Source organism: Lepidochelys kempii, chromosome 21, assembly GCF_965140285.1.
Source record: "Lepidochelys kempii isolate rLepKem1 chromosome 21, rLepKem1.hap1, whole genome shotgun sequence".
Classification (NCBI taxonomy): Eukaryota; Metazoa; Chordata; order Testudines; family Cheloniidae; genus Lepidochelys; species Lepidochelys kempii.
The window spans coordinates 6,631,973-6,656,543 of NC_136400.1; the positions used below are offsets into that span (position 1 = coordinate 6,631,973).

The 24,571-nt window shown below is 42.0% G+C and overlaps 1 protein-coding gene across 1 annotated transcript; it reads left to right on the plus strand.

Moving 5' to 3' along the window:
* Positions 1–1,166: 1,166 nt before the first annotated feature.
* Positions 1,167–23,421, plus strand: ELK4 (ETS transcription factor ELK4). The gene is made up of 5 exons (XM_073320297.2): positions 1,167–1,379; positions 7,874–8,089; positions 10,675–11,562; positions 12,924–13,040; positions 15,068–23,421. Exons 2-5 carry the CDS (start codon positions 7,883–7,885, stop codon positions 15,164–15,166), a joined length of 1,311 nt encoding a protein of 436 aa, XP_073176398.1. The 5' UTR covers positions 1,167–1,379; positions 7,874–7,882; the 3' UTR covers positions 15,167–23,421.
* The last annotated feature ends 1,150 nt before the right edge of the window (positions 23,422–24,571 follow it).

A 24,571-nucleotide genomic window follows, 5' to 3' on the forward strand; every position in this document is an offset into this window, starting at 1 on the left:
CTGTACTCCTGCCACTGCTCATGCTGTCATGTGTGACTTGATCGCCTTTCACTTTGCTTATTGAGCTTTCCTTCTTTAGGGCCTAAAGTCTCAGCTTCCCATATTCTGGCTGGGGGAAAATGCTGCCTCCCATCTGTTAGTGCATCATTCCTTTCAACAACTCTACTTGATACTTATTCAATCATGTGCTTCAAAAGTGCAGGGATTTTTAAAATCTTCCAGGGCGTTGCTCTTGTTTATTTCAGTCATTCACCTCTTCCTTTCCCAAACTGATCTTCCATCCCCTGCCTCTGTTCCTCTCCCTGCCCACCCCTGGGATGAATGGTTTGTTCAGCATCTGTCCTCTCCAGTAGCTTCCCTGTACCTCTCTGCCTCAAAAATTCTTAGTCTCAGGCAGCTGACACTAGCTGTCTCCTACTTTTCTCACTCACCTTCTTATGTTTTTCTTTAGTTTTGTAATTGTGCACATGTGAAAACAGTGGATGATACAGCAGGTACTGAGAAAGTCTTTAAGTTTGTATGTAAAAACATTAGCATAATCAACCTAAACCTTGAATGTCCGTCTGCTTTTTCCCCTGAGGATTCTAACGCATACTCCCCTTGTTAATGAATGAAGCAACCTCCATTCCCCCTCTGAAATGAGCCAGTATCATCATGCGGGTTTTGTAAAAGCACTGCCAAGGCTCTCAAAGACACCTTTCTTGTGCCTACGAATGCTGCATACACAACAGCCGTGGTCTTTGGTGTGGTTTCAGAAAGGCTGAGCGCCCCCCACATTCCAGCTGTTGGGGTGCTGGCACTCACCTGGGAAGGTGGGCACACAAAGGTTCAGTGCTGTGATTTGCCCAGGCTCAAGCAGGGACTGGGGGATCTAGCCACACAACCCACCCAGGACTCCTTCTGGGTCTTACAGGCTGCTCAACAGCTGGCCTCAGAAACCAGGAATCCACCCTCAGTCTTAGCCCCCTGGCCAGTCCTTAGGCACATGGTCTGGCTGGCCTCTACTAGAGCCAACCCCCCCCCCCCAAAACTACATTCCCCATAATGCTCTGCAGCAAAGGGGGTGGAACAAGCCTTTTAATAGGTCAGTCCTTTCCCCAGAGCCGAGCCGTGATTGGCTAAGTCTATTCTGGCCTCCCGCCCCTCCCCGCGGGGCGGAAGTGGGGCTTACGGCGGCCGGGCGGGCCCGTGTCGCGTGTGAGCGAATGTGCCCTGTGTCCCGCCATGTAGAGCGCTGCCGCCTCCGCTCTGGTTCGGTTCCAGCGCCCGGGATGGGGGCCCGGCTCCCGTCCCGACAGGGGGGCCCCCGGCCATGAGGGGAGCCCGGTACCTGCCGCTGCCAGCGACCACGCCGCTCGGGGAGCGGGGGCTCCGCTTCGGTGAGTGCGGGCTCTGGGGGCTGCGGAGCCGACCCTGCCCGGGACCCCGGTCCGGTCCCTCCCCCCCGGAAATCGCCCCCACCCGCCTAGTCCTGCCCCCTCCCCCCGCGCGCCCTGACCCTCCCGTGCCCCTCCCCCGTGTCCCCCGGTCCTGCCCCGACCCCCCTTGCCCATCCCCTGTAACCCTAGTCCTGCCCCTCCCCCCGGTATCCCCCCTCCCCCCGTGTCCCCCAGTCCTGCCCCCTCCCGTGAGCCACCCCGTGTGCCCCGACCCCCCCGTCCCCTGTGCACTCCTCCTCCCCCCGTACCCCTCCGGTCCTGCCCCCTCCCCCGAGTGACCCCATGCACCCCTCCTCCCCCAGTCCTGCCCCCAACACCCAAGTCACGCTGTGTGCCCTGTCCCCCCCTGCCCGTGTCCACCCAGTCCTGCCCCCGACCCTTGAGTCACTCTGCACCCGTCCCTCCGTGTCCCTCAATCCTGCCCCTCTAAGTCACTACATGGATCCTAACACTTCCCCTCTCTTGCCTTCCCCCATGTACCCCAGTCGTTCCCCTTCCCTGAGTCCCCCACGCACGCACCCCCCTTCCTCCCAGTCCAGCCCTCTCCCCTCCTGAGTCACCCCATGGACCCCAACAGTCTCTCTCCATATCCCCCCCCCGTCTTGTCCCCTGAGTCTCCCCATACATCCTGTCCCTCTTCTTCCTGATCCCACCCCCCCAGCCCTGTTTTCTGGCCCAGTGCTTGCGCCTCCTGCCCCTCCCAGTCACCCCATGCATCCCAGCCCCCTTTCCCAAGAAATTACCCCATGATCTGCACTCACCTTGCTCTCTGCTGCTGCCCATTTCCCCTCTTTCTTCCCCCATTCCCTTCTTCCCCTGCACCCCACTAAACTGCTTGCCCCCGCACCAGCTTGCCACCCTGGCTGGGAGATGGGGCAGCAGCAGTGGGCGGCTGCAGGAGGAAGGCGCCAGACATAACAGGATGTTTTTATGGCTGGTTGGGATTGGGTGGAAAAATAAACAAATTTAGGTGCTGGTGCCACTGAATAAGTTTGAGGATGGGGTGTCTTGGGGATTAGTCTGAATCCTCTCAGAAGAGGAGGCAGTAAGTGGCTTATTTTGTGTCAGTCACAGTGAAAAGAAAGCTAAAGATCTATAGTAACTATACACACTCTGTACTGGGTTCGTTTGTGTGTCTAAACACCCGCATGGTTCATATTAGCAAACTTGTGGAAACATAAACTGATTTTTAAATGGCAAGTAAGGTACTGTTCTTTATGGGTGGGTGTTTGCTTTATTTGTATGAAAAGGATGGGGGTTGACACGGGGTGGAGGGGATTTCTGTGTGTTTGCCAGGAAGTTGGAAAATGAAAGCAACTCTGTTAAAAGCTTTGAAATGGTGTAGCTCTCCTCAGGACTTTGATCTGTGTCACTACCATCACAGTTGTTTCATGATTGGTGGAAGCTCTCCCTTTATCTGGTGTGAAGTTTCCTTTCTCTCTCTCCTTGCTTGAAGTGCTTTAAAAAAAATTTCTTTTTTAAGGGAATACAGTTGTTGATAATGAGGATATACCTAATTTACACACACTTCTACAGTCGTTACTGTATGAATGCCTAGTCTCAGATTTACAGTTATCCAGCAGTCATCCCTCAGCCTTTTTATCGAGGCATTTTTAGTGGAACACTTTCCTCTAAAACTAGGACTATTTCCTTTCTGATGTAGTATTTTAATTACAAGACTTAAGCCCTTTGCCATTTGGTACTTATTACTTATTTGGCTCAATGTGATGGTGTGAGTTAGAGCAGGGCCATGGTTTCTGTTCCAAAGTTTGCCATGGTCTGTTTGTGATCATAGGCAAGTTTTTGCATGCTTCTCCCCTCAGTATTTTCATCTGTATAATGAGGCTGATACCCATCTTGATAAATTAGTTTGAGGGCCTTGGATTATAGCATTATATAAGTTCAAGATGATATGTTTTATTAGCGTGTGTATTGTTGGGTATGTGTGTACTCGTGTATACATATTACATTCACAGTATGTATTTTTTGCTTCCACTGAGCTAATTCCTTAATTTTATTTTCGATCTCTTCCCACTCAAGTGTGGGTACAAGATCTTGGTGTTAAATAGCGGCTTCTGAAATGTAAAGGGATCGAATTACAAGACAATGCCTCATTCACTATGTGCCGATTGTAGTGGTTACAATTTACTTATCTTCCTAATGTATTCAAAACAAACATGATCCATATAACACTCTGACACTCCCTGACTGAACTGCGTGTTCATGATTTTGGTCAGCCTGTTTATTTTTAGGGTCTTAGCTCCTGTTTGTAGAGAATAGTTGTCCTGTCGCCGTAGCAACCAGGCTATGTGTACTATAAACATTATTAAAGGAAACCTTTTCCATCCTAAATGAGACTTCCTTTTCATAATAAAGTTAGGGTCAACATTCAGACATTTAACCTTTTTGTTCAGGGAGTATTCAACAGCATGCTACAGAGAATTGTCCATTCAGTCATAAACAAGGATGCTTTTACTTTTAGCAGATGTGCATATATATCATAGCTAATTTCATATGCAGCTGATAAACACTTTTTCCTTTTTGTGCCTGCGGACCAGGAGAAAACATGTATAGTTTACTGAGAGCTGAGTGTCGTTAGAAATAAGGGTTTTATAATACATCCTGGAAACAAAAAATATAATTGTCTTCTTTCCCACATCGGGAAGGTTAAAAACCAGATAAAGGCATTTAGCTCATAATGTTTTCTATTTCAGTTCGAATGACTCCTGTGATGTCTCCCTTTAAGTCTAGTATCCCCTTGTGGGGTGAGGGTGATCATGGAAATTCAGACTTCCAACCATGTTGAAACAAACTATGAAAGTTAGGTCCAATGACTACATAACTCATCTCATTGGGGAGTTATCACGTCTGCAGCCAAGAAAGCTGGTGGATCAGAATGATTGCAACAACTGGAGGAAATGCATGGAAAATTATTCTTGATCACAAGAGTCCTCCCTACTTGTCACCTCCGAACAGGGATTGAAATGTTTTAAATGCTAGTTTAGGCAAGACAAAATTGTTTTCAACGACATTGCAACAAGCATGGAAGATTGTCTCAATCATGCTTTCTGTAATGATGTTGGAAAAACAATGTTGGTCCATCTGGTGTAGCAGCCTGTGGTCTTCAATTCCAGGGTGGCTAGGCGATCCCAATTGAAATTGTTACCAATGGCTCATCTTCCTACAGTGTGTGTTGGAAACAAGCAAGACTTTCCCATGGAAATGTATAAAGTACAGAAGACAAGGATATATTTATTTACTTGATGGTAAATGTACTAGTTCTTGGGGGGGATGTATATTTCACCTCTAGTTCTAAAAACCTTTGGTGTAAAATTGCAACTTAATTTTGCGATATGGAGTTGGAGGCTCCTGTGCAGTGTGAGTCTGAAGTAGACATAACTGTCAAATGATAAAACATGAAAGGTGAAAATTATAGACAAGCTCTTATCATAAGGGTGTCTCCTCCAGTCTTGTCCTCAGAGGTGCCTCCTGCCTTGCTGGCCACAGTTTCTCTTGCAGAGCAGGCATGTTTTTCTGTCTGGCATGAAACCCAGTATTCAGTGGAAGCCAGAGAGATAAGAAGGCTGGATTTTTTAATTCTTTATTTTTGAAGTCTGGCTTCTGGATTTCAGCATTTACTTTTAGTGAAAAAATTACTTGAAGGATATTCCCTGGGAACTAATAAGGTGTGTTGTTTTGTTCAGACTTTTGGTTGGGAGTGTGGAAATCCAGATCTCTAGTTTAAGTTAATATCTGCAGTGAATTGCTTACCTTAATTTTTATTGTAAACAGGCTTTTACTGGCAAATGCCTGTTTGAACTGGAAGCCTTACTGAGTTTTAAGGCAATGTGTAATGCTGAGTTGTGGCTTGCCATCAAAATACTAGCTGATGCAGGCAGAAGAAGTCCAGATGTTGCTCTGGTACATCTTGCATTTTAGTAAAGTTGTCTTTTGTCTGTACTTAGGTTGTAAACTTCTTGAGCAAGGGGACCATCTTTTTGTTCTATATCTGTACAGTGCCTGTCATAATGGGGTCCTTGTCTATAACTAGGCACCTAGACACTATAGTGGTACAAATAATGAATCACAATAATAGAGAAGGAGTACTTGTGGCACCTTAGAGACTAACCAATTTATATACTTGGGAGATGCTCAGATACTACAATGATGTGGGCAAGGAAATGCAAGTAGCTAGTGACCTTAAGGACTAGCATGGAGATGGTGTCCCACATATAATAGGCACTAAGGTCCTTACTTTATTCTAGGTAAAATGAATAAACTTGTACATAAGATAAAACATTAAGAGCAGTAATGCAGGAGAATCCATTTCCCTAAGGCTTAGAAGTATTTATATGAAAGGATTAGCGATAACTGGATATTACATTTTAAGAACTGTGCTAATCAAATATCTGCCTGGTTAACCTCATTACAGGTTGATAAGCCATTAACACCTCCTTCCCTTTCCAGTGTATTGGAGCTGCAGGTATTGTCCAGAAGGATACAACATCTCACTAAAAGAAAAGGAGTACTTGTGGCACCTTAGAGACTAACCAGTTTATTTGAGCATGAGCTTTTCTTTTTGCGAATACAGACTAACATGGCTGTTACTCTGAAACATCTCACTAGCATATCTTCTTTATCCTGACTCATTTCTGTAGTGCTTTTTCTCCTATTTTTTCACTTCCTGTTTTCACTCTTCCCTCTGTCTTTTCTGTTTTGTCTGCCTGTCTTTTTTTTTTTTTTTTTTTTCCTTAGAGTGGTAAAATTAACTTTCCTCTCTTCTAGGGGCAGAGAAGTGCTGCTTTACTCTCTTGGTACTCCATTTGCGCTCTTTCTCACTTAGTCATTCTGGGAGAAGGGAGAGAAAGTGCTTCTTTGGGCAGGTACACTTCAAAAATAGATTAACTGAATTAGGATCTGCCCAAAAAAGTGCCTTCCCTGAGGCACCTAATTTAAGTAGGAATGTTGAGCCCTGTGTAAGCTGTCAGCTGTAATCCATTTACAGGACTGACTAAAATCTGACACTCAGACATTTAGACTGCCTGCTCTCTTCCTTAGGTAGGGGCTGTCTTCAGGCCTGTGGGTGGGTAGGTGCTTGGTAGTAATGAAATCATTACCAAAGCCTTTTATTTCACTGGCAACCCCAACTGAATCTTAAACTTACCAATGCAGGTAACCGGCATCTTGGAGAATCCTGACACAGTGTCACCTTGCTCAAGAACCACTTGGAGTACAATGCCTACACATGAATGATAATTTATCTTTTGTCTGATTCATTCGCTTTGGTACACAACTACACCCTTAGGTTTGCCTGTCCAATCGTATTTTTCCATGTAGCCAAGCCAACAGTTACTTCTGGTATAGTTAAACCGATATACCAGTATAACTATGGCTCTTCATTCTGGAATAAAAGTGCCTTTTTGGTTTATCTTAAACTCCTTCCAAAGCAATGTGAGCCAAACAGGGGAAAAGGCTCCACTATGCTGGAATAAGAGTGTCCACACGGGGAGTTATACCAGTATGACTATATTGGCTTAAATTCACATCTACCCATAGAAGAAAGGAAAGTTAATTTTACCACATCCCTGAGCACCGTAGTTAAGCTGACCTAGCCCTGGTGTAGACAGCGCTAGGAAGTATATTGGACTGTGTATTTACCTATACGGGCATGATTGACGTGCGGGTGATGTGTTCAGACCTGCGGGGCCCTAGCCCTAGGAGAGCGCACTGTAAAAGACAGACACAGATAGGACAAGATGCAATAGGTGTTCATTTGGATCTTTATTTTCTTCCCTGTTTTCAAACCCTCTCAAAAATTTGGGGAAGAGCCAATTTGTGGGATTTGATTTAGGAGAGAATGGGGACTAGTGCACTGGGATTGAGAGACTTTTCCATACAGAGGAGGTAACAGAGGCTCTGAATGCCCAAAGGAAAAATGAACTATCCTGCAGTATCAGTGTTTTCTCTCTAATTCCTGCTAATTGTAATTGTTTTGGAGGGACTTGACCAGCCATCTCTTTTCTTTCGAAGAAAGATCTGGGCTTTGTGGGAGGGGAGAAGGAGCTCTTTAACACTGCTGCACCTGCACTGTTTTTCAGGAGGCAACAGAAGCCAGAAGTGGGTGAGCACAGAGCAGTTTAGAAATCCTTTTTTCTAATGATTCAGTGTGACTTTCCCAAAGTGACCTGATTTAGTTAAATGTGGCTAAATATAGACCTTGTGAGAGAGACGGCGATGTGGGAGGCGACGATGGCACCCGGCTCCTAGGCTGTCATTCGGCAGGAAATGTCTTCCACAGCTGGTGACAAATAATTTTTGACTCTTGCTGCCTGTGGAAATAACATCCTTGCCCGCTCCCTTTCCTGGTGAGATGTAGGAAATGGTACAGTTCATAACCCCTTGCCTGTCTGATCTCTACCCCTTCTGCATTTCAGCTCACTGCTATGGACAGTACGATCACCTTGTGGCAGTTCCTCCTCCAACTCCTCCAGGAGCCTCAGAACAAGCGTATCATCTGTTGGACCTCCAACGACGGGGAGTTCAAATTGCTGCAGGCAGAGGAGGTGGCCCGGCTTTGGGGAATCCGCAAGAACAAGCCCAGCATGAACTATGACAAACTCAGTCGTGCTCTCAGATACTACTATGTGAAGGTAACAACACCCATTAGTCCACCTCAGATCTTATCCCTCTTACACCAGCTTCTGCCTAATGAGCTTTGTTTCCTTTTTCATTCTCTTCAAGAAGATAGATGTCAGTTGTGTCTTTGGCTTAGGTGAGGTGTGACCAAAGGTCCCCCCTACCGCAGTGTTACTGTTTTAATTGTTCAGAGATTCCAGAGAGCTCCAAGTGAAATATCACCTCTTTAACTTACTTATCACACACTCCTTTATTAATAGTCCACAAAAACAGGTGTATACTTTGAAAGGGTTTAAAGTCTTGAATGCTCAAAACTAATTAAAATCTTGCCAATAACGATGAGAATTTTGTGTCCCTCTATCTACTTCAGATCTTTCCTGCAACTGTTTCTACAAAGTGGCCGGTAGAAAAACAGGTTTCCAAAGTAGCCCAAAATCTTTTATTTTTTTTCTTTTTCTTGTGCTCAGTATAAATCCGCACCTCTATAGTACGGAATGAGTCAATGAAGCTCAGAGAAGCTTCTCTTGTTTAGCTAATGATTTTAGTTCTTGTTACCTTTTGAAAGTCGCAGGCACCACCCAGGCATTGACAAAAGACTTGAAGGAGCTGAATTAGAATTAGAAACGGGGTAGTGACCATAATTTCAATAACCTCTCAATAAGTGGTTTATCCCACAACTCTTATTATGTGGGTGTTTAAGATAAGAAAATAACATACAGTTTCTGAGCTAACTGTTAGTCGGTTGCTCAGAATTTATTGTTACCAGGACTGCACAGTTTCCTTAATCTGTTCTTGTATTAAAAAATCTTAGTTGGTCGTAGGTAGCTGTACAATAAATAAGAATCCATGTAGACCAAAAATGTTTGTGTATTCTTTTCAATACATACAAAAATAAGTAACAACAAATGCTGCATAGGTTGGCTGCAGTTTAGCATACTGTTCTGCTGAATACTTCATCTTGCCTATTTCTTTTGCTTTTATTATAACATCTTATTAAAATAAGCATGGTCTGTTTTGAATACTCACCCCCTGATCCTGCAAACACTTCTGCACATGAGTAGTTCTACTGACGTCAGTTAAGAGGCGTATTTGCAGGATTGGAGCCTACGTTTGTGATTACCTGCTGTGTACTTGACTCATTGCGTTTGACCTTGATGCTGGTGACAGGTGACGTTATCTGCATCTGTTTGTTGTTGCTAATTGTACCTTTTTTTTTTTTATTATGAGACTAAAAAATAATTGCTGAGTAGCTTTAAGGTCCTTGCTAGTAATCAGGGTGGATAAAAATCAATGATTTAAAAAAAAATCTGATTTTTCCCATTTAAATTGGATTTTTTTTTTTTATTAAAATGCTTTTTGAGGAAAAAATTTATCTAAAGATAGCTTTAATTAAGATACATTATAGCTCAAAGATATCTCATCATGGAATAGGGATTATAAATTCTAATTCCATAGTATGGGACAATATATTCATGTCATGCTGAAGAAAAGTTTTGTAAATGAGTTCCAATAGTTCATGGATTAGGAACCCAATCTTATGGGGTTCCAGGGGCTTCCATATAGACTATTTAGGTTAATCTTTCTACTTACCCAGTGGGACTCAGTGCTCAGTCCAGAAGACACCATCAGAGATGATTAGTTTTGCAGTTCTCAAACTGTGGATTTGTGTCTCCAGAGTTAACATGCTTGTTAACAGCAAAAATGTTTTTAAATAAATAAATAACATATAGAGGTGGGAAATAACAGACCTCAACTCTATTGTCCCTTTGCAAATTTGTGTACGCAGGGTCAATCCCTTAACTCTCTCTAAAAGTGCAATGAATAGAAGATTGTTGGGGGCAGAATAAATCTGGACAAGGAGAAGTCTGGAGATAAATGTGAGCAGCAAGGGACCTATATGCTTGTTTTGTTAAAATATTATATGTTTGCTGTTGAAGAAAAAAATCCAGAATACATAACATTGTTGTTTTAGTTAAATAAAACAATTTAAATGTCTGTCTGGTGATGTTCTCCTCCTAACACAGGATGGCAAGAAACTCCTCCAAATATTAATGATTAACCTGTTGAATTGGAGATAGTTCACCTCCCAGTGACTTCATAAATATCTGCTTCAATTACCTTTGGTAAATGAAATAACCAAACAGTCATTAATTTTCTGATATAGCTGTAAAACTAATCTGAAAAGTTTTCAAAATAAATCACTGCTTAAAAATGTATCGTGTGTACCTTCTAAAAATGAAACCTACATCTATCCCTGAGTTGTGAAGAATATGTATGAAGGTTATAACAACCAACAAGAATGCACTTTTATGTAGAAAACCATTATTAAATCGAGTCTTCCTGACTAGTGAGTTAAATCAAATCCACCTTGCTAGTAATGCATTTCAGGTGAGATTTCCTTGTGTTTTGGTTGGGGTATTTTAGAAATAATAGTTTTGGTGGGTATTTTTTTGGTTGTTGGAATCCTAATGCTCCTAAAAGTGAAATATTTTTCCTACTGAAGTAAAGATGCCACCTACTCATTAGTCAGTTTTGGGGAGCATCTGTAGCAAGAAAATTAGTAGGTGGAATGATGGAAAATTATTTTCTCTACCCACAGAATATCATCAAAAAAGTGAATGGTCAGAAGTTTGTGTACAAGTTTGTTTCTTATCCGGAGATTTTGAATATTGCTCCACTGATGGTGGGCAGGATTGAGGGAGACCCAGTGATGGCTGGCTTTGCAGAAGTCAGCTGCACTCCGAAGGACCTGGAAAATGGTGTGAAAGAGAAGCCCCAGACCTGTGCTAAATCATCCAGCCGCAATGACTATATCCATTCAGGCCTGTACTCTTCTTTTACTTTGAACTCCCTGAACTCCTCCAGTGTGAAGCTCTTCAGGTCGGTCAAGATTGAGAATCCAGCTGAGAAACTGATGGAGAAAAAACCTGCTCAGGATCTGACACCTTCAGTCATAAAGTTTGTGACCATGCCCTCCAAAAGGCCTACAGTTTCATCCCTTGCCTCGGCCACTTCAATTGTCTCCACTCTTCCTACAGAATCAGAAGAAACTCTCCCGACCTTGGAGACTCTAGTTCCACCAAAATTAACTCCCACTGAAGCTCCAGCCCCTTTGCCAAACTTCACCACCACCTTCACCCCAACACCACCTGTATCTTCCATTTCTCCCACTCTGGAGGTTCCTTCCACACCCCCTTCACCACCCTTGAGTTCTAACCCTGACCTGGACATTGACACGGACATAGAGTCGGTGGCTTCTCAGCAGTTGGAGCAGTCTCAGAACCCTCAGCACCTATCACCAGAGCCCAGAGAGCACGATTCGTCTGTGCTAGAGAAGGATCTTGCCAATCACCTCTCCAGAGCTAAAAAACCCAAAGGGCTGGAGCTTGCTCCCACTCTTGTCATTACAGGCAGTGATCCAAGCCCACTGGGGATACTAAGCCCTTCTCTCCCTACTGCTTCTCTTACTCCAGCATTTTTTTCACAGGTAACCTTATTCCCTTCTCTTGTTTCTGTTAACAGCATCTGTTGTACTTGACAACAGTAAGGGAGGGCAGGTTGAAAAATGAATAGCCAATGGCAATGGTTGTGTTTGGACTCCTGAAATGAGGTGTGTCTGCCTCTTTTAAAACAAATCTATTCTGGAACATAAATGACCAGTGTTACTGGCATCCTATTTGAAAAGTGCTCAGCAGTTCTTCAACCATGGACGTCTGTACAATATTGGTGTACAGGAGGAAGACAAACTGGGGTACCCAGCTGCCTGTTGTTAAATCATTTGCATAGGAGGCACGATTAAAAATACTTTGAAGGTGACCCAGTGTTCTCACTCCAGGGCCATGTCATGATGCACTTCAGGCAGACTTAAAAACGTTTGTGTTTTAGATGATTTAATAGAGAAATGTTGAAACCTCAGCCTAACTGTTCCTTCACTCTATCCAGTCGGAAGCTACTTTCAACAAAAAGGAGGCCGAGTGGCAGCATAATATGGGGGTTACTCTTCTGTGGAAAACCAGGCTTTTACATCTCTTGGGAAAATGTGCAGAATATCCAGAGAGCTCTGAATCTGGTTGTTACATTGTTCTGGTTGGTTTTAATCTCTTTCCTAGTAGTAAATTGAAAGTAGGTGCTTCCCTAAATTCACAGTATTGGAAGTACAAACTGCTAAAGATGTGGGAGAGAGAACCATTGCACTGTTACTTAGCCATTCTTGGTTGGACTTGCCAAAATACTTGTTGGCGACACATGAAAAATCTAGAGAATGCGCCAAAGTAGGACACTAGTTATTTCAGATCTATGGCTGAGGTTTAGAGTGCCACCTCGGGCATTTGGATGTTCAAATTCCCTTTAATTTTAATCACTTTGGTGGTTTTGGAAATATCAGCTTAAGGATACTGTGCACTGAATCCCAATTAGAGCAGGCAGCCGGGAGCCAGGTCATGTCACCTTTGCGGCTCCACTCTTTTCACCTGTAAAATGAGGATAATTCCTGCCTCCTATGGGCACCTTGATTTTTTGTAAAGAACTATGCAGGTGTTAAGAACAAAGTTTTCTGACCTAGGTGCCTATTCTGAGGTGTATATGTAGGGACTGAAATGATTGGCCTGATTTCTCAGCAGTGCAGAGCACCCGCAAATCCCTTTTGAAATCAGGGGGAGCTGTAGTTGCTCAACACATTTGAAAATCAGGCCTCTTTTGTTTTGTTTCTTTCATGTGGAATTAGATATCTAACTGCTGGCACCTAGGGCTTGAGAACTTTGGCCTAAGGGTACAAGTGTTAAGAATGACTAAGTATTACAAGATGTAATAACCTATAACATAAATGACTGTGTTTTGTATCTCTCTCAGACTCCCATCTTGCTGACCCCAAGCCCTTTGCTCTCGAGTATTCACTTCTGGAGCACGCTCAGTCCAGTAGCTCCTCTCAGTCCAGCCAGATTGCAAGGTGCTAACACCCTTTTTCAGGTAAGCTCCAGCAAGACTAGCCAGGCCTGTCCAGTTGAGCTCCACTTATGACTGCCTTCTCAGCGCACTTTGTGGAAATGTGAGGGGTAGGGTTGGTCTAAAATTTTTAGTGCAAGATTATGCAAGAAATATTTGCCATTGAATCAACAGTAAAATCATAAATTGCCAATAACTATCAAATTGTAGATTCATTAGTTGACTTCACTAGCAGTGGCAATTTGTTACTCAATAGCCATAATTGTATGTCAGCTTAAGTAATAGTGTTACAGTGTAAGTGACAATGATATAACACTTTGTGTAGTTTATTACATCTTTCTCTCTAATGCAATCTTCAGAGTATTGGGAGGGGGAGAGTGTTCCTATTGTACAGGTCTGTGACAACCTGGACCACAGGTTTTCTTCATGGACCCTGGATTCTGCACCACTTTATTGCAATGGACTGGAAATTCCGTCAGCTTCATTGTTTTTTTTTCTTTAAATGGATTTTTTTTTTTAATGAACTACATGTGAATACAAATTATACAGTTGGTACTTGGTGCTATTAAATGGAACTGGGATAAGCACGTCTTCTGCTTGATTCTGTGAAAATGAACAGTGACATTTTACTGGCCATCTTTGTGTTTTGAATTTAACATCTCCATGGAGATGAAGGGAGCAGCTTACATGTACTGACATTGTCAGTGTACGTTTTTTTTAATGAGTGTATCTGCAGAACAGTTGGACTCCCCATTGTCTAAATACCTGCGAATAATATTGAGGCACAGTGTGGAATGCTTGTTCTGCTGTGCAGATACTTGCATTCAAGAGTCATAGAACTGTGATTATTTTATTAGTCGAGATAAAGGCTCTGCTCAGTACAGATATAAACTGGCCATCAACAAGTTTAGGATTGAAATTAGATGACGGTTTCTAACCATCTGAGGAGTGAAGTTCTGGAACAGCCCTCCAAGGGGAGCAGCGCGAGCAAAAAAACCTAACTGGCTCCAAGACTCATCTTGATAAGATTATGGAGGGTATAGTATGATGAGACTGCCTACAATGGCATGGAGCCGACCTGCAACTGCTATTAGCAAATATCACTAGACAGTAGATAGGGAGGGCTCTGAGTTACTACAGAGAATTCTTCTCGAGGTGTCTGGCTTCTTGCTCACATGCTCAGGGTCTAACTGATTGCCATGTTTGGGGTCGGGAAGGAATTTTCCCCCGGATCAGAGTGGCAGACACCCTGGGGGTTTTCCGCCTTCCTCTGCAGCATGGGTCACTTGAACATTTCAACTACTGTAAAGGGTGGATATGCTGTAACTTGAAGTCTTTAAATCATGGTATGAGGACTTCATTGACTTAGCTAGAGCAGCAGTCCTCCAACTTCCTTGCACTGTGACTCCCTTCTGACAACAAAAATTACTACACGACCCCAGGATGGGGGACCGTAGACCAGGCCCGCACGAGCCCCACTGCTCTGGGTGGGGGGCCAAAGCTGAAGCCCAAGGGCTTCTGCCCTGGACTGGGGGCATGTAACCTTAGCCCTGGGTGGTGGGGCTTGGGTTTCAGACTTGCTAGGGCCCAGGGCTAACACAGCCTTGGTGACCCCATTAAAATGGGATCGTAACCCCCTTTGGGGTCCCAACCCACAGTTTGAGAACCCCTCAGCTAGAGGTTGTATGTGTCTTACAGGAGTGAGTGGGCGAGGTTCTGTGGCCTGCAATGTGCAGGAGGTCTGACTAGCTGAACATGATGATCCCTTCTTGCCTTAAAGTCTGAGTCTAACTTACAAACTTAATCACTGTGTCTACTGCAGCTACACTGATAGTAATGCTGGGGTCCAGGGACACCTGGATGCATTAGCAATTAAAGTTTCCATTGCTAGATGGTGATCTGTAAAAGCCCTTGGTAGTGGAGGAAGCTATATGGGCTTTTTCAAAGCCTTTTGGGCTCTTTGTAGAACTTCTTGTGGAGAGATCCTGAGACATGAGAACAAAGAATCTAAACTAAAAAAAGCAACCCTAACTCTCTGTTTTGTTTCTTAGTTTCCATCAGTACTGAGCAGCCATGGGCCATTTACTCTGTCTGGACTGGATGGACCCTCTACTCCTGGGCCGTTTTCCCCAGATCTGCAGAAGACATAGCACATGAACTCCTGGAAAGGACAAATTGGGGAACAATGGAAAGAGATGACATTAAATGTAATCCATTTTTAAATGAGCAATTTATAATTCCACCTAGATCATGAACAGTCATAATTTTTGCCATTCCCAGTTCAGCTGCCTTTTTTGCAAAATTCTCTTTTTTGAAGACTCAGTTGGGACTGCAGATGGAAATGCCTTAATGGGAGTCCAGGCTCCACAATCTTTTCCTTGCCCCCTTGGTTAAGAAGTCTCTGAAAGGGAGTTTCTGGTGGGATGCAGTGACTGAGTTTGTATTTATTGCAGCAAAACAAGATCTAAGAAGTCTCTCCTCTCTCATTCCAACACCTCCATTCTTCTGCTTCCTGTGCTGGGCATGAAGAAGAAAAGGGTTTGAGTGCAGCTTTGCTATGGGGCAATGATAACTTCTCCTGCAACAACAAAAAGAGCAAATGTCTCATGCTATAAAAACATCTAAACTTTTTGCAGGGAGAAATTTTCAAGGAGTACTTATGGTGGTATAGGTGAAAAGCAGACCATTGTTTGGATAGTGTTGCACACAGGTAATACAGCAGTTAAGTTTCACTCTTTGAGAGGGGGCTGGTGAGCTCCCAGAGGCTACTTGTGATACTGTGAGCAAGCAGGGCTCTGAGACAAATGGATCATGGCATGAATTATTTGGGGTTCTTGAACTGTTTGAATTCTTTGGTATTTCTTGATGGTTATATATACACACATCTCTGATGCCTGATATCTGTGTAAAGCCTGTAAATTGGCTGCTAGAGGATTAAGAAATCATGCTAACCTAGGACTCTCCCCACCCCTGTCCCTGGTATTGGATATTCTGTGTGAGATTGAGGGTTGTCTGTGTATTTGGCAAATGACACTCTGGGGCTGGTTGCTGCTTGATGTTCTGGTCTGCAGCTCAAGGGGAAAGAACACTTAAATTCTCTGCTTTTCCCAGAAATGAGGAACCAGAAGTGGAGGAGCCCCTTTGCCCAGCTCTTGTTGTCTTAAGTTCTACTTTAAACGCATTGCTTTTTAAGTGGAGGAAGTGTTGGAATTCATGAAAATTTGGGTTTGATGTCTGCAGCTAAAATAGGAAGAGAATTATGCAGTATCAACAGTGAGGTAAAATCATGCATGTTCCAAGTAAACATGCCTATCTTTTGGTGGTGGGTAGGTGGAGGTGTGTGTTGGAGGGTTAATATGAGGGTTCTTGAAAGCCATTTCACGCTGATGAGTTAAGACCAGCAACTAGGACAATAACGTCAATCAGTCTGAGATATGAAAAGAGCGCCTAAGACTGGGGGATGTCTCGGGTGTTTGCAGTTGGACTTCTGCCATCCACTGTCTGTCAGGCAACAACTTCCTCTTGCTACCAATGTATATGCAATGAGGATGCACCTGGATAACCTGTCCACTAGAAAGTGGACTGAGACTGCGCTTCTCTCGGTCACCCTTATTTAGGGTGACCAGATGTCCTGATTTTATAGGGACAGTCCCGATATTTGGGGCTTAGTCTTGTACAGGCGCCTATTACTCCCCACCCCCGTCCTGATTTTTCACACTTGCTCTCTGGTCACCCAACCCTTATTAGCTGTTTCAGAAGAGATGCTGAAGATGGGATGAGCATGGAGAGGCAGTATCTTCAGAACAAAGTTGAGTCTTGTTAGTGAGGGAAGCTTGCAGTGTTACTCCTTTCATTGCACCTGGCCTTAAGACAAAGAGAGGACTTCATTCTCCAGAGCTTTCAATCTGACATGTTTTGCAAGCTCTGAATTCACTTTAAAGCATGTGTGTTTGAGAATGCCCAAAACTGAATGTAGTAAGATGAAAGTAGCTTGTTATATTCCAGCACTGAAATACATAAATCTATGTATCATGTATCTTTAATATTTCACCCCTGAGAAATGGATGTTAGAGTTCCTCTTTGGACTGTTCAGCCAGAAAATCTCCTGTCCCAAGTGAATTCAGAGGACAGGAATATCTGGCTTTTGATGAGAGCAGAAGGGAGTCTGTTGCCTCCCTGCCAGATCAAGTTAAAGGCATGTTACTGGTTTTTGAACATCAGTAGCTAATGGTTAGGAAGTCCCATGCCTGTGGCTCTCAAAATTACAATGTGCAATATTTACTACTTTTTAAGGTAGTAATGCAGAAAGAAAGCTGCAGGTAGTAATTAAGAGCAGGCATCTGGGATTCTTTGGTTTGCAGGATAGCTTATTGCCTACTTAAAAAAAAATATATATATATAATCAGCAGCACTTTGTGATGGTTGTATTAGGCTGATTAGCTTTATGCCCAGTAAGTGTGCAGACTGGAGGGTAGTATTGTAGAATGAGGATGTATATTTTAAAAAAAATTCATGAGCACTAAAGAATTGCAATTTGATTGCTTCCCTTTCCTCCATGGAGAAAAGCCAGGTTCTTTGTGTGTAAAGATTGCACGTTTTTGTGTGTGTGTTGTTTTTCATATGTGTGTGGCATAGATCTCTGAGTACATGTATGCAAGAGAACCAAATGCATATGCACGTTGGTGCAGGCATCAGTTTTGCTTGGTCCAGTTTCATGTTCCCCTCTCAGCAGCTTTGAAGGGATGCACTGCCATAGCTGGCTGACTCGTAACATGCACCGTCTGTGATGATGGACATTCACCACCTTATGGATGGGGAGTTGTGTTCTCATTACAGGAGGATACCTTCTGTGGAGGTAGTTAACAAGAGAAGCCAAGTTGCAAATGCAACTTTTGTGCATATGTCAGTGTCACTCTAACTGCCTACTTCCTAACAGATACTGTTGAGGACTATTATTGCTGCCCCTTAATGACTATGGAGAAAAAAATTCCCATGTAGGGTTAAATACTGTCAGGAAGTATGTTTGGAAAGCAGTGGAAATATGAGTTAAAGAAGGGAAGCAGGTTGAGGTGGGTAAGAAGAGGCTTGCTATGAGATTAGTTTACATAGCATTTTCTCTTTCCCCTTCATAACTTTTCAGGTCACTTTAAAAAAGTGTCATTGTCTTGTGTATATGGTGCTTTGTAGTGAAATACTGTATCCTGTAATTGCGTACAATTGCCAGCTTTTCCGATTGGCACATTCCTGACAGCACTTATTGCTATGTGTTATCTTCAGTTAGTTCAGGTTGTGTTTTGCAGAAACTTAGGAAATAATGAAAGATGGATTCCTTAAATTTGGGAACTCTTGCTTGTGTCCCAAACTTCCAAGGCTTCAACAACTGTGCACTCCTTGGCTTATGAACGGGGTTTGCATTCTGAAAGGCCTTGGCATTCAATGACTTTGCTTGGGAAAAGTTATATCTCTGCTATGATTTCACAGCCTCAAAATTATCTAGCAAATAGATTCTTTTTGGTCTTTTTAAATTGAGCTTAACCACAGTGAAGGCCATTTGTATCCAATTCTGTGGTATGTATATCCTCCTTTGAAAAGTTAATGTGTTACATAAACCATTACTTAACGTGGGAAGAATATCTCATGCAATCATCTTTCATGCAAACACTTCTGGGGCAAACCAAAATGATATACAAGAACTTGATCGTAGCATCTGTGTAATTCCACTCACCAGGTGAACACAAATTTATAATTCTGGTCTATTGATGTAAAGGTTTTCCAATGCTGCATTCAACAGTCTACAGTTCTGACCATCTATTGGATATCTGCAGTGTTCTCATAGCCGTTTTGGTCCCAGGGTATGGGAGGGACAAGGTGGGTGAGGTAATGTCTTTTATTGGACCAACTTCTGTTGGTAAAGAGTTAGGCGTCTGAGCTCTATGGAGCTCTTCTTCAGGTCTTATCATATATCTGTATCATCATATATCTACTTTTTAGTTATCTTTTTGCTACCGTTTTATAGTATTTTTATATGTAATCCTATTTTACTATACAGCTTCACAAATTGTTCAATTGATGCATATTTGTTTACAAGACACATCTCAATGTTGTATCAAGAGGCTATTTTGGTATGTGTCAAACACAAAATAAACTAATTCAGTAGTTAAGGGACACTGTCAAGGTTGACAGACATTAAAACTTGATGTTTGGGTTTGTGGATATCTGCAAGGATTTTGCTCGGCATCTTTCCTTCTCGTGCAAGAAATATATCCAAATTCTGGTCTCTGAGACCTAGGGTTATGTATATTTTTACTCTGTCTTAAGAATGGAGCCCAGGGCATAGTATGTCCATTATTGTAAAGAAAACCCATGACCCACCAGCAAAGGTGAATATGCCATCACTGTTGCAATCCTGGTCTTTGGGAAGCTGATTTGGGATACCTGAAAAATAAAAAGATAAGCAGGTCACCCTGTAAATAGGAAGTCTCTTGAGGAACTGATTTTAACTTAATGATGGTGGATACCAGTGACTGCTGCTTCTTCTGGACAGGATTAGCAAAACTTTCACTTAATGTGGAAGCGTTTGGCTAGTGCCAGTGGCTATAGGTGTGAGGTCTTTTTTAGGAGTGGTGGGTGAAATTCTGTGGCCTGCATTGTGCAGGAGGTCAGACTAGATGATCATAATGGTCCCTTCTGGCCTAAATATCTATGAATCTAAGTAGTGGTTATTGTGTAAAATGCTAAGTTTTGGTCCTTTCAGTACAGACACTGCCAAATGAAGATTTAGAGATGCAATACAGTGACAGTTGCTTTTATTCTTTTAATATTGTATGCAGTTCTTGAAGACTGTTGTTTTTAAAGGTCTTTTCTTAAATGGAACTGTTGGGTCATGGCAGTGAGTTGCCGAGTGAGAGAATTCTACTAGGTAATAAAATGGCTATGCCTTGAGCTAGTCATTCTTGATAGGGCCTCTTTTAGAAGGTTGTGGTTCAGTACAGAGAAAAGTCTTTCAAGATGACACCTTGTTTGTGCATTCTTCTCCCCATAACCTGCTGTCAGCAACAAGAACGTAATGCTTTTGGCACTACAGAGCAGTTGTAATTGCAGGAAAGAAAACAGCCTTGCTGTCTGCCTTGTGCATCAACCGGTTTGCTGTTTAAATTTTTTGGCTCTGTCTCTGGTGGTTCATGAAGCAGAAAGAACAGAACTTTATCTTCAGATGACTGATGGAGCTTGAAGTTAGAAACGCCATGGCGCTGGCTTGTGAAATGAACATATTCATGTCCGAGAACGGAGTCGATGCGGAACACAGATCCTTTCTGGAGGCCACAGTTTTGCTGACCGTGACAATGCTTTTAAAAAAGTGACATGAGGTAAGAAAACCAAGCAAAACCTGACGTTCTTTTGTGGACGTGCACACCATTGTACGTCTCCTCCTTTTATGATGTCAGTTTTAACTTGGATAGTTCTACAAAAGCCCGTACGTTAACTAGATTTAATATTAAACTTAATTCCCTCCTCTCTAACCAAAAGAATGCTGTAGAACACATTAACTGACTTTGAAGTTATTCCAGTCACCTGGGTAAATGCACAATTTTTTGACAGCTGAAGATTTGTTTTTATGCATGTTATTTAATTGACTGGAACAGCTCTAATCTCATGAATATGCATATTTATATATATATATATTTTTTTTTTTTTGAGGGACATATGTTCACTTTTTAGACTACCTTCCAGATTTGTATCATATAAATAATGCTTAAGATGTAGATTAAAAATAAATACTGCACTTGGCAGTTGCCACTTTTTAATGTCTTGCACATTTCAATTATTTTTTAAAATAGAAATAAATACTAAAATCTGTTGTGCCATATTATGGGCTAACCGCTTGCCAAATTTTATTTTTTTAAATCTGTCTTTGACATGATGTACATCTCCCCAAAAGTGTCTTAAATTGGTCCTTGATTAGTTTTATCCTCATAGACCTTAAATTTGGACACAGATTTTATTTTTAAAACTTGGAAATAAATAATTGCCTCTCAGTTGAGACCTTGCATTAGGAAGGGTCATTGCAAAGCAAATGGCTTAACAGCAGAACTCTGAACCTCCGGAAAGCACAGTTCTTTTAGCAGAGATGCTGACATGATTTTAAGTTGCATGGCATTGATGGAGGGAAAAAAAGTTGGCAGGAGTTCTGTTGTAGCCCCATTCAGTCCTTGAGCAATACTTAAAGGAGCACTATACTAATAACTGGAAGCTATTATTGTGAACAATTTCACACAAGAAGGCTTTCTGAATGGCCTTTGCATGGTTTCTAAAACTTGTACTGCGTGTGCGTGTGTGTGAGAGAGAGAAAAAGGATTAGAATACCCAGTTTTGGTGGTAGGTTCCTTGATGTGTTGTGGTTTTTTTTGTTTTGGTTGTTGGTTTTGGGGTTTTTTTGGCTAGAAGTCTTAAATCTATAGGCTACTGCTTTATACAGTTGTGTTGACTTTGTTCTGCTATTGTTCAGTTGCACAAAGTTTTCTATATGATGTACTAGATTCTAATGTTAATTCTTTGTAACCATAGTTGCGGTTATTCTCTATAGTTTAAAAAAAAGTCATATTCTAAAGTTCCCTTTAAAAACTTGTATTTTTATTGCAGTGTTACCAGATGGCCTTATATACGTCACAGTGTTTGTGATAGGTACAGTTGTGTATTTAATGCTTATCCCTCCTCTTACTTTTGTGTGTATAGCTGAGGTGTATAGTCTTGGTAATAGAGATAAGCATACAAGAAAACTCTCCACTTGTATTGTGAGGACTGACTTGAGCGCTGGTTATCTGCATTGAGCTGTATTAAGACAGCAGGAAATACTGACAGAAAACTCTTAAAGAGAGTCAATGAGCACGAGACTTTGTTGGGGTATTTTGAGCGAGCTGATGCCCTCTTGATGGAAAGTTTGAATTGTGGGCCAGATCTGTAGCAGGTGTAACTTGGAATAATTGACTCCAGTAGACCTGAGCTGATGTACACCAGCAGAAAGTCTGGCCCTGTAGCTTTTTATCTAAAAGGCTCAGAGCAGGGGGACATGAGTTAATTTTGGGAGAGCTTAAGCAACATGGTAACATGGCACAGTAATTTTTTAAAATTAATAAAGTATAATCATGTTTGTCAGTAACTTCAGATTTAAATTTGCTTTGTTTACAAGTTGGAAAAAACAAAACAAAAAACACCTGCAAACTCAAACTAGGATCTGAAAGTTGAGCTGGGTTCTTTTCTTCTTTGTGTATCATCACCTGTGGATGATGTCCGTAGCCTAAACTCTGCAGTCATTTTCATTGATGCAGCCCTATTGTCTTCACTGATGGTGAACTCGTGAAGCAGAGGGCAGAATTATCACCTTGTAATTTGATTTTATTTTTTTAACTCTGAAAAGAACCCATCTTACTTACCTGCAGAGCCCACAATGGTAAAATCTAACCTTTAAGCAGTAAAATCAGCTGCTCTGACTGAATACACAGGGGGCAGTAGATGCCATTTTTCACTTATTCTTTCCAGAGTAGAATTGCACTTTAATCTTATACAGAGTCAGCAGATAAAGGAAAGAGTTGCGTACATCTATTAACCTCCTATGCATACTACACATGATCTCTTAGTTTGGGACAAATACTGTAATATTAGATAGTCCTGATGCTCTGAGTACACTAGGGTAAACTTAACTGGGAATAAAGCAGCTTTTTAGTGTAACTCTCTGTTCTTTTGAAAATTGTACTTTTATACTATCCAGTTATCTTAATGCCATTGTGCTGTTACCAGCATTTTTTAATGTAATGCAAGTGCATAAATAGCCAAGTTCTGAGAAACGGTTCAGTGTTACTAAACCTGGTTTTATTTAACCTCCTTGCATAAGAGATTAGGGAGACCTTCAGCATATTAAGATGTGATCAAAACTCATCTGATGGAATTTGAGACACTGACTATGGCTGATTATGCACTTGAGTGTGTTTCAGCTTTGAGAAGAATTATTGGGGCAGAGTTACTAAATGCTAAGGTGGAGAGCCAATTGTTGAGGAATTGCACGTCAGTGACACTTTGCTTTAAAAGGTTGGTGCATTGGCTAAAGTACATTATTCAAACCTAATGAAGGTCTTCCCTGAGGAAGCAGGTGACTTGTCTATTGCTTCAATTTTTTGTGCAGAAGAAAATACAGTGTATGGCAGTTTTTTTAAAAAATGGGGTAGGGAATGGTTGTGGAAATCTATTTTGTGTAAGAATTGACAGAGGGATTTGCTTTGTACAATAATGCAAGCCGGCTTTTAAGAAAAAAGCATTGTAGCAAACTATTCAAGTCAATCATATGTTAATAGATACCTGCAACCAGACATGGAAAACAATTGTATTTTTTTAAATAAATATTTTTAACAAAGTCTTTGCTCTTCTGTCCTTTAGAGGAAACAGTTACAGCTGCTGTACGGGTGTAATTAACCCCCTGATAATGAGGAATGTTCATTACCTTCAAGTGTTTACTGGCATCTTGTCTAGCAGAGGTAAAGATCCTATTGGAGAGCTCACTGCTGGTTTCCTCCAGGTAAGATCTCCTATGACAGCACCCTTCTTAAGGATTTGGAGATGGTAAAAAGCTGGATTTATAGTGCTAGGGAATGTGAAACATGGCAACAGTATTTAGTCTACTGCTATCACCCTGCAAAGACCAAGCTCTGTTTTTTTAAGGATGAAATACTAGGATCTCTAATACAGGTAATATCTTATTTGGAGTAGACCCCTTTGAAGATAGCAAATGACTGGATATTTAAAGTTTTTCATATTAATCCTGTATTGTGTTGGTGCATAACCTAATTCAGTCCGGTTGTACCCATAGCGACAGGTGGTTGACTCTTTCCCTCCCCCCCCAAAATGCAGGAAAGAGACGTGTCTTATGAGGGTGGGAAAGGATCTCTTATCTCAGGCCCTCTGTTAAAGAAGGGTTTTCCTACTGTAAGAGGAGTTTGAAATGCACCCTAATACCAGCTATTGATTGGCTGTAATGGGGAATATTTGCAGAACAATTACTAAGACCTGTTGTCCTGCCTCACTGAACCACTTGTACAGTAAGAGTGGCACCAGCTGGTGGCACAGAGGAATTACAGTGCATTTCCAGTTCCACCTGAAGGAGTAAAGTCACACTAACTAAAAACTGTTCTTCTGGAGGACACCTACGCGTAATGATTTATTTTGTATTTAATCTAACACCTCCATTCTGTTTCCTCTCTTTGGTGAGGGCTAGTGTGTGCTCACCTTACATAATGTATGGCCATAAACTAGTTTTACAAAAGTACTACCTCCTAAGGGAGCTTTCTGGGAAGAGATTTTGCATTGTTAAGTATGGGGAAAACAGTAGGTGGGATACAAATTCCAAAGGGCACTGCAACTGGATTTATAGAGGGCACTGCAGTTTGGAATTCCAAAGTGAATTGTGCATAAGGAACAGAATAAATAAGGACTTAAGTCAAATTGCTCTAGATAACAATTGAAGTTGTTTCATTGGAGAACCCATCCTAGTCTCAGCCTCAGGGTTG